Genomic DNA, 13,273 nt, shown 5'->3' on the forward strand with positions numbered 1-13,273 from the left:
TACCTGACAGCTCCTCTGTACTATGCAGCCAAATCAGCCTCATCACCAGCACTTCTGACTCACCTGAAATGTCTTCAAGGGACATATGAGTAGTAGAGAGTTTTTAAAAATTTTCTCACTTGTTCCTTCTACACATCTCCATTCGTCCCTTGTGGGGCTGTGCATTCCACATCAGTAAGATGGGAGTATAACACCTGCTCCCTCTATTCTCCACTGAAATGTAACCAGGGTTGCGGAATTTGAGTGGTTATTCAGAAATGCACACAGAGGAAGAAAAGAGGTAAACTGGGTGCATCCTCTTATCGAAATTTTAGTCCGGGAAACAAAACTTGACTTGCAAAGCTCAGCAGTGTTGAGATTGCTGCACTGCAGAGATTTTTCTGCTTTGTGTGTGTGAGGATAATTTGTCTCTCTTTATGAAACCTCACTATAATATCTTGTTGACATGAGTCTACATATATCCTTTCGGAAATCAACAAAATGCTGAATAGAAAATCAGTCCGTGAAAAGCCTTTACAGCTTACTCATGATATACCCTGTGGAAAGAGGTACAATGAGCCTTGTCAAGACAGATGATGAGGCTTTAACAGGGCTAAAGATGGAGTTACCTTTACAGAGGTGCCATGTGAGTAGGTGGTTTCTCTTCAGTGGCTTCCTGCTGTCGCTTGAGTAAGCTCCACTCTGCTCCCATGGCCTATGAAACCCTTTCTTATCTAACCTACTCCTACATGTTTCCTCTGCTTGCTCACTAAATCTCTCTCTCTGCTCCTTAAACACTAAGTCTCTTTCTACCGCACTGCCCTTTTGCTTCCTGTGTCTGCTGCCTGGAATGTTCCTACCTCTATCTTCTCATGCCTGGCTCCACCTTGAAGTTCAGGTCTTCAGGAAAACATCTCCTCCCCAGAGAGATCATTCCTGTCTACCATGGTGAACTGGACAGACTGTGCTCAGGCTCCCAAGAAACTTAAATTCTAGGAGGAAGAAATAAACAATACACAAGTAAATGGCAAGGAAGAAGAAAACTGCAGGCAGGAATAAGTGTGATAAAGGAGATAAAACTGATGAGACCAAAATTGGCTCTGGGGAGGAGGATCTCAGGGATGTGCTTTTAATACTGTTATCTGGTACCTAGGCATTATCTGGCACTCAGATATCTGCTGGTTGATTGGATGAATAAATGGGTGGTGGGATGCTGTGCACTCCTCCTCACCCCCCCCCCCAAGATCTCCTGGGATTCTTTTCCAGCCCTGTGTGCCCAGCCCCACCCTTCCATGCTTTGCTGACAAAGGCTCAAACCAGGGATCTTCAGAGAGTTATTACCTTTGGGCACTGGAATGATAAATGCCTGGGAATTTAAGTTCCCCCAATCCTCGCAGTCACCTGGGACCAACGACTAGCCAGTGTGAGAGTACAAAAGACCAGCTGCTCTCTTGCTTCTGAGCAGAACAAGCCCTGAGGTTTTGACTCTCCAGAGTGTCAACTGACTCCCCGGAGATCCCCACAGAACCAGGCAGAAGCTGAGACCTGGCTTTAAATCACAGCCATGGTTGGCTTCTTCCCCTTCTCTAACCTTCCCCCACTCCCTTGCTAGTTTCTCCTGGATCCCTACCTTAATAAATCATAGTCACCCAAACCCTTGACTCAGGGTCAGCTTCTGGCAGAACCCATCTAAAGCATCTGGCGTCTGGGAGGAGGCAACAAAGCACTGCATTTAGAGACAGAGAAGGTGGCTTAGCAGGGTTGGCTGGTTACCTCACTTGGTTGGAGCATGGTGCTGCTAACATTGAGGTTCAGGGTTCAATCTCTGTACCAGCCAGCTGCTGAAAAAGGAAAGGTGGCTTTTTGTTTTCTCTCTGCCACCATCTAGCCAGGTGATGTTTTTAAAGTCAGGTAATTTCACTGTGCCTGCTTATTCTTTTCTGTAAATTTGAGAATCATAGAGGCAGCAAGGAGCAAAGGAGCCTGCATATGAAAATGCGCCTTATAGCCTATAAAACCCTCCACAGACACAATGCACTGTTATGTGATTCTATCACATTATGGGATCAAAAGTGCGATTCCTAGAAGTGATTGGAAATGCAGTGGAAACAGTGGGGAACCAAGTCCTGGACGAGAGGATTTTTCAAGAAAGCATTTGGGAGCATATTTTGCTTTTTGTTGCTATTTTCAAAGGCAAGGGGAAAAAAATCCCTTGCTATGTAATTCTGGGTCTAAACAATATGACCAGTTGTGGGAAAGCTAATTAAAACCACTAATAATGTGACTGACCTTCTCTGACTCGGAAATACCCAGTAACAGATACCATATCCTCATGAGACACAGCTCAGTTTCCCTGCTCAGAGCATTAGAAGCATGCCGATAGCTCTTTTAATTAAATGTTGGATACAATTAGATAAACAGCAAAATTCTTTGCGTGAGAAAGCTAAATGCTCCCAGAAGATTAATAGCACATACACCAAGATAGTCTGCAAAACAAAAATCTATATTGAATCAATTTGTTATCATACTGTACACAGTGGTTTGTTTTGCTTTTGAGTTTTGCTTTTTGTTTTTTAATCATGGATACCTGTGTAACAACTTAGGTTTTCAATATCTTTAAGCCATTAGTGCTTGCTGTGAAAGAGGCATGTCTGGAGCTCATGGTGTGCTCACACGAGCTTGGGCTTAAATTATAAATAGGTGAATTCGTGGGTAGATGCCTCCCTAGGAATTATTAAAGGAAAGTTGGAATGTTGGCAGAGACCCTTTCCAAAATATTGGGAATAACTATGATAGAGGAAATCCATCTCTGGGAAGCAGATTTATGTAGTGGGAAGAGCAATATCGTGTTTGGGATCAAGTGGATCTGGGTTCTAATCCTGATCTTGCCATATAATGGTTGTATGGCCTTCTGTATGTCAATATCCCCAAGGCTTAATTTCCTAACAAAGGGACCGTATTAGTACCTTTCTGGCAAGGTTGATATGAGCATTAGAAATAATCCTCACACTGTGCCTGGCACATGGTAGATGATCCTGTTAAAACTGCTACTTCCTCCTCCTACCCTCCTCCTTTGCACTTCCCCTTTTCATTCCTCTCCCCCTTCTCTTTTTCTCCCTTCTCCTCCTCATTATCATCATCACTGCCTGATTCAAACCATTCCTCACTTCTGGAGCATGAAACATCATTGCACTGAGTTGGTCTTTTGTGACAGCCCATGGAGGGAACTCAGGTGACTTCCCTAGGTGAATGATCCCAAGAATGTGCTTTCAGGGAGTCATGCTGTCTCTGGGCTCTGTGACTACATCGCTGAGTGGTCCCAGTGCAGGCAGGGGAGCCTCTGAGTCCATCCCCTCTCTGCTTAAGGCCACACCCGAATGATGGTCCCATCAAGAAGCTTGTGGAGCTTCCCCAACAGAAGACTGTACTAGAAATAGGGGCCCCAGTTGCCAGATGCCCCTTATTGACAGACACAGAAGACAGATAGACATTTTAAATAAATGCCTAACTTCTGTTTCATAAGAACAATGAAATGTCTTGGTTAATTGCTGCATTTTTCCTAAAAATTTTATTTCCCAGCTCCGCATCTCTGCCTCTTCTATCATAAAATGCTTTCCATGTCTTATCCACTTGGATGACCTGTCTCCATATTGAGTGGGGAAAAATTTGGAAAATAATCCTCTGTTGTCCAAACTGGAGGGAGACTGGCTGTGTCATTTGGCTAAAGCTAATCTGGGTAACAACAAGTGACATGTATCAAGCATTAGAGGATGCTGGGTGTTCTTTCAGACACTTGATGATTACTTACAAAACCAGTCCCCAATTTACAGATAAGGAAACTGAGGCCCACAGAGCTTCAGTGGCTGCCCATAATGACTCAGTTCCTAAGCAGGAGATGAGTAGCTGAACTTGGCTTCCCTAAGCCCAAGGTCGGGTGAAGCCAGTTAACATGAACAACAGGGCAGCCTCAAGAGGAGCTGTGTGGAGTTGCACTGACTCTGGACATTGTGATTCCATTGCCCTGTGGTCTTGCTGACAACAGAAACCTCCCCACAACACCCCTTCCTGTGCTAAAGCCCACTTTCTGCCTGCAAACGGAACTCTCTGGGAGAAAGTTGCACTTTCTAGAAATCATTCCTGCAGGAAATGTGGAGTGCCTCCTGGTTGTAGACCCTGGGACTTAAGAGATGAGCTTTTCTTGCCCCTAACTATTTTTCCACAGTAGGTCATGACTTTTTACTGTGCCATGAAATTAGCTTAAGGGTTGTGACCATTAAATAACATAGAACATCATGGATAACATTAGAGTATATCTCATGGAGAAGGAGTGAGTACTGTCAAGTTCTGTGTATGTGTACAGGGTGGCAACTGAAAATGTATTGTAAGTCATGCTTTGAAAAGCCTGACAGTCTTTAGCCTGGTGGAAAAGGTTCCTGGGTCTTGGTGCCAGGCTGAATTTTGTGTGGGTGATGGTACTATCAAGGCTAGAGAAGTGTGGAAAGCATCGCAGAGGCTGAATATCCATCTCTGTCACTGTGCAAACTTTAGGCAGGGAAGAGAGAACCTGAGAAGAGACATGCTTCTCCTCTGCAACAGATGGGGAGAGAAGTGGAAGGCATTTAGTCAAAAAGCCCATCTCTGATGTCTCTGGAGATTGAGAATGGCTGCTGCAACTAGATTTATGAACAGTCCTATTCCTCTGTCCCCCAGAGTAAGTGGCTGCTGTGCATATGACCCTGGGCTTGTGCCTCCTTCTCATTTGTGACAAGCTAAGGTGCTACTTGGCAGAGTCACTGCAAAGAGCATTTTGCTGTTCACACACACACATGCATGCACACACGCACGTGCACACACACAAACTCCCAGTGCAAGGCTTGCCTGGCAGGAGGATCTCATCTAGACAATGAATGGCCACTTCTCCCAAATCCGGTTATGGCTGCTAATTAGGCGACAGCATGCCTAATTTAGGGGAAACAATTTTCAACTGAAAATTTTAATTAACGGTGAAATGAAGTGTGAGTCTGGAAAACAGAATAATGTTTCCAGTTGATCTGACTCTTGGGTACATTTGGACACTTTCTCCGGCAGTTCTCGGTTCTGTGGAAGGCACACTGTAAGTTGGCGAGAACTCCGGATTGTAGTCCTGATTCTGGCACTGATTCACTCAGTGTTTTTCCCCTCTTGGGGTCTCCAGGTCCTCATCTCTAAATGAGGAGGGTGTCACTCGCAATGGTCTCTGAGGAACGATAGAGTTAAGACCCCAGCCTGTGGTCAGGAACATCTAGGTTTGAGTTCTGGGCCACTACTTGCTCGTAGTGTAATATTAAATAGGTTGCACAACCTCTCTGAGCCTCAGTTTCTTCATCTGTAAGATGGAGCCTTTAAGATTAGCTATCTGGTAGGGCCGTTGTGAGGATTAAATGAGCTAACACTTGAAAAGTTCTTGGCTTAAGCTGGTCCCAACTAAGTCCTCAAAAAGTATTATCTATTCTATCATTACTTTCTAGTTCAGAATTTCATGTTTTCTGTGGGGCTCAGATTACTTTTTTGCCCACAATGCTAATAAAGACAAAAAAGTGATACTAGCTTTATTTTTGTGTGCTTACTACATTCCAGGCACTATTCTAATTATCTGATGTATTAGTCCATTTCTGTTGCTTGTAACAAAATACCTTAAACTGGGTGAATTACAAAGAAAGCAAAATTTATTGCTTACAGTTTTGGAGACTGGGGAGTCCAAAGCCCAGGGAACACATTTGGTAAAGGCCTCGGTGGTGGTGACAGTGACTTGGGGGTCTCACATGGCAGATGGCAGAGTAGAGATAGATCCTCATGCACTCTCATTTTAAAGCTCTCAGAACCACGCCCATGACCATTATGTTTAATCTATTCATTAGGCATGGTCCTGTGATCTAATCACCTCTTCAAGACCCCACTTTTCAATTACCATAATAGGATTTCCCACCCTCTTAACAGTTGTAGTGGGGTTCAAGCTACTAATACATAAAACTTGGGGGACACGGTCCCTATCACTTGACAAATGTTATATTTTTAGATCTTCACAGAGGCCCTACAAGGGAAATATTGCTATAATCCCCTCCCCGCTGCAGATGGAAAACAATACAGTGGGAAGTGAAGTGACTTATCTAAGGTCCATAGTTTGTAAGTAATAAAACCTGATTTTCCATCAGCTCATACTTGTAACCATTGCCCTGTGCTGCTTCTAGTTTTTAGTTGTATTTCTGGGACTCAGATCCAGTTCTTTTGACTTCTGATCTGGTTGAGTCGCCTGAAACATCAAAGCTCTGGATAGACAGTATCAGCCAGTCAATCAGGGAAGGTGGTGGTGCATGGACAACATGGCTTTATGGGAGCTCACAAGCAGTGCCAGACCTGGGCATCCCCAGGAATGGCTAGTAGGAACTTCAGCTCAACAAACATCCATGGAACCTGCCATGGGTATGCCTTGGGTATGTCAGGCACTCTATAAATATTGCCCGCAAGAATGAATGAACAAATGAGTGAGTTAGTGGAGGATAGATGAATGGTAACATACAGTGATTTTCTGTGTGAGGTGAAGGTAATTATAAATGGAATTCTGAGGAGGGAGTGATTGGTGGGGATCCCAGAAAATGTCACCATAAGGGAGATAAATGAACTGGACTGTAGCAGTACCTTAATTCCAGCTCAGTAAGCATTTACTAAGCACTGACTGTGTGCCTAGCCCTATGCTAATCTCTACAATGGCCCAGAAAAATTCAGTCGACAAATATCTATTGAGCACAGGCCAGGCCCTGTGCTAGGAACTGAAAAATAGTACAGAAGAAGATAGACACTGTTTCCACCCTCCTGGAGCTCACAGACTAGTGAAAGATGAGATTAAGTAAGAAGGCACAAAAATTAATATTTTGTGTTGTCCTGTGTTAACGCATGCATGTGCTTAACTTCTGACAGCAGACAAAAGGATCACTAATTTCTTCCTCCATACTTTCTTCTTTCCTCACTCTTTCTCTCTCTCTCTCTCTTCAGTTTCAGAGACCTCATGACTATTCCCCACCTTTTCGATTTGGGACAGTGCCTAATGGAAGTACGGAGAGAAACATTCGGAATAACTACCCCTACATGCATCAGTACATGACCAAATTTAATCAGAAGGGAGTAGAGGACGCCTTGGTCAGCTTGAAAACGGGGTAAGGATGGTGATTCCTTTTTCTCCGCAGGCCAGCCAGACGAGGAGCCTTACAGAAATCAACTCTCCGCATGCCTGGGTGCTTATCTGCACTGTAGTTGTATTTTTGGAGGGCCACTGCAGTCCAAATGGACCCCAGCTGAGGGCTGTTTTTGTTAATCTAATGAGCATTGTGGGCTTCCTTCTGAGCTGTGTTATGAAAAAGCAAATTCAGGACACTTTGAAATGCAGGGAACCAGAGGGGGTTCTTAAACTGATAAAGAAGTTGGTCCAACTCCCTGCACTATTTTAGCCCAATAGAAAGATCTGAGAAGGTTGAGAGTTTAAAATAGTAAAAACAAAGACTTTTATCAGATTTTAGATAAGAGGGGATTTTTTGCGGAGGGGGGTGGCGGAGGGGGTTGGCAGGGTGTGTAGTGTACTGATAACACCTTCATCTGAAAACTAAGAGTATAATACTGATGAAGGAGAAGGAACGTATGGAGAGAAAAGCAATGAGAGCTCAGATCATCTAATAGAGGTCCAGCTAGCATTCCTGCCTACCTGTTGGGATTGGGGAGGACGGCATATGCTCAATAATGGAAGTTGTAAAGAACAGACAACACAGTGCTTAGGAGTTCTGGCTTTGGAGAGAGAGTTTGCTCCTTCTCCCCCTCCCGTTATTTGCTGTATGACCTTGGACATTTATTTAATCACTCCAAGCCTCATATGGAAAATAGGAATAATAACAGGACTTCATTCATAAGGATTTTTTGAGGACTAAGAATATTTGATGGAAAGCATTTTGGATAATGCCTGGGACATAGACAGTACATAATTGTTAGTGTTGTTATTTGTTGTAAAGGTTAAATACTATTCCATGAACTCTTCAACAGGTCAGGGATGTGCGAAATGCACTTTGGAAAAGGTTCCACTGAAAATGATTTTTATTTTAAGTGAAGGAGTTGTTTAATGTAGGACATATTGATTATCCAGAAAAATAACTTATGTGGGACATCTCAGTCGTCAGGGCCTCCTTGTAGCTTAATGAATAGGCTCTTTTTCTTTGGCTGTTCTGCAGGCCCATTGTGAAGGCCTTTCTGCTTATTTTTTGTTGGGGAAAGAGGAGCCCTTCTAAATCATCAAGTCTGGATCTCTGCATAATTCCTCAGGAGATTTGACTGAGAATATTCTATCCTTTCAGCCTCTGTCTTTGGAATCTGTTTGGTATCTCAGCAGGGGCTGGGAAAGAATTTGTTTTAGAGCCCCTGACATTCCAAACTCATTCCCACACTGCTTCTTCTGACTTGGAATCATTTTCTAAAACTAAATTAAAGTAGAACAAAAATGCAGAGATTTTACAAATATTAAGTCTACTGCTTGATCCCTGGCCACAAATTGTACAAATTGTTTTCTGGATGCCTTATAATAATTATAACATCCATCCTAACAAACTAGGGCAGATGGCGTGTTCTCTCTCTACTCGGTCTTTCAGGTGGGGGATGCTTTGGATTGTTACTCTAAACTCAGAAACTAGAGCTGAAGGGATATGGATCTTTTCCTAAGAAAGAACTCAATACACCCTTAGGGTTAGGGCATAGAGGTGCTTGTTTCTGGAGATTCGATTTCAATAGGGTTGAGGTTGGGTAAAACCCCATGCGTGTTTAACAGCCTCCTTGGTTAGTTATGTAAATAAAGTAAGTTTTGAATAGTTAATACATTTGATTCTTCCTTCCACACTGTTTCTCATCTGCCTAGTACTCCCCATAGTAACATTTATTTTGTGTATCCTTCTAGTGGGTCCTTTCTGATTTTTCTATATCAATGCATTAAGAGGTATAAACTTATTTCTTATAGTCTCCTAGTCTTTTTTTGTATAAATGTAGCATGCTGTATTTAGTCAATCCCCTATTGATGGGCATTTAGGTTGTTTTCAACCTTTTTCTATTGCAAACAATACTGTAAAAAATACCCTTGGCTGTGTGTCACATACATGTAGAATAAATTTCTTGAAATAGTGGGTCAAAGACTGTGCATAATTGTAATTTTGACAGATATTGATAAATTTCCCATCAAAGGAAATTTATACTTACACCATCAATGTATGAGAGCCTATTTCCTCAAAGTCTTTGTCAATACAGCATAATCAATCTCCTAAAATTTTGCTAAGATAATAGGTAAAAACTGTGGTGACATATTTTAGTTTGCACTTATTTTATTATCAGTAAATTTTGACCATATTTTCACACATAACTAAGAGCCATCTCTAATTCCTTTTTTGAAAACGTTCATTAGTTTTTCTATTAGTTTGTTGGTCTTTTTCTTATTAAATTATATATTAGAGGGATAAACCTTTTATTTGTGTTGAGATTACAAATGTTTTTTCTTGTTTTTTAAATTTGTCTTTTGAGCTTGCTGACATTTTTTTCCATGTAGATTTTTATTTTTTGTAGTCAAATATATCAATCTTTATTATGGCTTCTGGATTTTGAGTCATAATTCAACAGTCTTTCTCTACTCTGAGGTTGCGAAATAATTCTCCTATGTTTTCTTCCATGTTGGTTGCATTTTTAATATTTGGAATTTTTCTTGTTTGGTATCAGGTATGACATCAGCTCCTCAGGTGATTATGAGAACCAAGATAAGAACTGCTACCACAGAACTGCACCGACCTGACAATTTTTTTTATTGTGGTAAAATATATATAAGGATTGACATTTTAAGCATTTTAAAATATACAATTGTGTAAAATTAATTACACTCACAATGCTGTATGACCATCTCCTCTATTTTCAAAACTTTTTTGTCATCCTAAACATAAACTCTGTATCCATGAAGCAATTCATTATTTTCCCATTATTTCTCCCCCCACCCCACCCCCCATTTTTGGTAACATCTAACCTACTTCTGTCTCTGACATCTTCTTTTTAATTTATTTTTTCTTAATTGACCCATGATAATTGTATATATTTATGAAATCCAATATGATATTTGGGTACATTTATACAGTGTGCAATGATCATATCAGGGTATTTAGCATATCCATCCCCTCGAACATTTGTCACCTCTTTGTGTTGGGAACCTTCGACATCCTCCTGAGTAACCATTTGAAGTTCTACAGTAGTTTGTGTTGTCTGTAGTCTCCCTATATTACTATATAAATAATTCTTTTTGTTGATCGTGTCTTCCATTATGCTACTATGAGCCTGCTGTCTTTCCAGTGTTTACTTCAACACACTTGAAGGCAGGGGTGCTACTCAAAATACGGATTCCCGAGCCCCACTGAGCCAGTTGGATCAAAATCTCAAAGGGGAAGGGCCTGGAAATCTGTATGCTTTAACAAGCTCTCCAGGTGATTTCGATGTACACTAATCAAGTTCTAAGAACATGCTCTCTAGAAAAGGGAACTGAAGCTGAAATGAGCAGAGACAGATTTAGATGTGCAACTGCTCGGTCATCAGGAGCCGATGTTTTCCGAGCAGTTTTGGCAAGTGGGCAGAACTGCACACATAGCACTTATGCTAGATTTAAATTAAACAATGTCCCTAGAACTCTGTAGAATTCCATAGAGTCTGATATTTTAAGACACAGCGGAATAGTTTGTGGTTGTTTTTTTTTTAATTTTAATTGATTTTCACATGCAATTATATGTATATACATTTATGAAAAAGTCCCGGTTTTCTTAGAAGCATCAATCTTTAGCCCTCAGACACCCCCCTCCCGCCAAGTCCCCTGTGCAATTTCATTCCCAGCCCAACAATGCTGGAAAACAGGCCTCTTTTCTCTACATTAAATAGCTTGAGAGAAGAATTGGAAGTGAGGATTGTCCTTTTATTCCACAATTTCTTTTTATTGTGGTAAAATACACATAATATAAAATTTGCCATCTTAACCACGTTTAAGTGTACAGTCTAGTGGTGTTAAATACATTCATAACGCTGCACAACCTTCAGCACCATCCGTCTCCAAAAAACCCTTCACCTTGTAAAACCCTTCACCTTGTAAAACAAAAACTCTGTACCCTTTAAACAATAACTCCCCATTCGCCCTCCCCCCAGCCACTGGCAACCACCATTTTACTTTTTGTCTTTATGAATTTGACTAAGTACCTCATCCAAGCAGAATTATACAGTATTTGCCTTTTTGTATCTGGCTTATTGCACTTAATACAATGTCTTCGAGGTTCATCCATGTTGTGCCACATGTCAGAATTTCCTTCCTTTTTAAGGCTGAATAGTATTCCATTGTATATATATCCCACATTCTGCTTATCCATTCATCCATCGATGGACACTGGGGTTGCTTCCATGTTTTAGCTATGTTGAATAATGTGGCTATGAACATAGGTGAACAAATATCTCTTTGAGACCCTGATTTTAGTTTCTTTGGTATTTACACAAAAGTGAAATTACTAGATCATATGGTAATTCTATTTTTAATTTTTTGAGCAATCACCATCCTGTTTTGCACAGCAGCTGTACCATTTTACATTCCCACCAACACTGCACAAGGGAACAAATTTCTACATGTCCTCCCCAATATTTGTTGTTTTCTGTTTTTTTGATTGTAGCCATCCTAATGGGTGTCAAGTAGCATCTCGTTATAGTTTGGACTTCCATTTCTCTAATGAGTAGTGATGTTGGACACTTTCCATGTGCTTATTGGCCCTTTGTTTACATCCTTTTGAGAAGCATCTATTCAAGTCCTTTGCCAGTTTTTGAGTTGGGTTGTTTGTTTCTTTGTTGTTGACTTTTAGGAGTTCTCATTATGTTCTGGATATCAATCGCTTGTTTGTTAGATATACAATTTGCAAATATTTTCTCCCGTTCTATGGTTTGCCTTTTTTATGTTTTAGCTATTGTGTTCATACTGTCTTTTGATGCAAACTTTTATTTAATTTTTAGGAAGGGCTGTCTTTTGACCAATTTTGGGGTTGTCTTTTTACGGAGCTCAAGTTGTCCTCAATGATGTGTCTGTAAAAAACAAAAGGATGGGGGTAATCACATCTCCCTGCAAGTGTCAGAAATGCCTTCGTAGAAAACTGAGCATTGAACTCCTATCCTACAGCACAGGTTCTCAAAGCCTGTGGGGTTCAGGAATGCACATTTTTATTAGCACTTCTAGTGATTCAGATATATGTAGTCCACGGGCTTGGAGAGTTTCATACTGAGAGGTATATACTGAGAGTTGAATACTGAGAGGTAGTGTTCTGCATTGAGTGTGGAAGATGAGGAAGAGGAAGAGCATTTCAGGATAAGGGTGCAGGGTGGGTGGAGATGTGGAGGAACACGAGTTTAGCATGTTAAGTTGGAAGTGCCTTTGGAACAAATCACCGTATTTCCATACCATCTCTGTTTACTGACACCTTACAATTGGTGAGCTGATGCCCTGCATGCTTCACGTGCTGTGTAAGTCCATTTCCTATTACTTAGAACAAATAACCTAAAACTGGGTAATTTATAAAGGAACGAAATTTATTCCTTACAGTTGGAGGCTGGGAAGTACAAGGTCCAGGGAGCACAGCACATCTGGTGAAGGCTTTCTTCTTGCTGGGGTAACTACCTACAGCAACACAGGGTGTCACATGGCCAGAATGGGCTGTGCAAGAGAGAACTAAACTTCTCACTTGCTCTCCTTATAAAGCCATCAGGAACACACCCATTACTCCATCAATCCATTCACAAGGGCACAGTCCTCACAATGTGACCACCTCTTAAAGGCCCCACTGTTTGTATTTGAATAATTAGATATCCCATCCTCTTAACACTGTTACAATGGGGGTGGAGTTTCCAACACATGAACTTCTGAGGGACATATTTAACCCATAGCACAAGCATAATCTCATTTAATCTGCACAATACTCTTATGATCTGGGTACTATTATTATCCCCTTTAAGAGATGAAGAACCCGAAGCTCAACAAGGTTAATTAATTACCTAACAGGCTATTTAGCTAAATAACTACATTGCAGAATTATTAAGAGTAGGAGCTAGGCTTGCTTTCCACTTGGAAATGGAGATAAATAGGGTTAGAGTTCAGGGTAGAATTGGAGACTGAACTTATATACCATATGTTGTATATATATACATGTGTTGTACTATATATATATATATATATATATATATA

At 41.1% G+C, this 13,273-nt stretch overlaps 1 protein-coding gene across 1 annotated transcript in view; it reads left to right on the forward strand.

Annotated features, from left to right (window-relative positions):
* Nucleotides 1-13,273, forward strand: part of GRIN2A (glutamate receptor, ionotropic, N-methyl D-aspartate 2A) — a 379,180-nt gene that overhangs the window by 315,670 nt on the left and 50,237 nt on the right. Inside the window, exon 9 of the mRNA XM_008572606.1 lies at nucleotides 7,009-7,169. Within this exon, the coding sequence (XP_008570828.1) occupies nucleotides 7,009-7,169 (161 nt within the window). The remainder of the gene's footprint in view (nucleotides 1-7,008; nucleotides 7,170-13,273) is intronic.

This window comes from Galeopterus variegatus, unplaced genomic scaffold, assembly GCF_000696425.1.
Source record: "Galeopterus variegatus unplaced genomic scaffold, G_variegatus-3.0.2 Scaffold811, whole genome shotgun sequence".
Taxonomy (NCBI): Eukaryota; Metazoa; Chordata; class Mammalia; order Dermoptera; family Cynocephalidae; genus Galeopterus; species Galeopterus variegatus.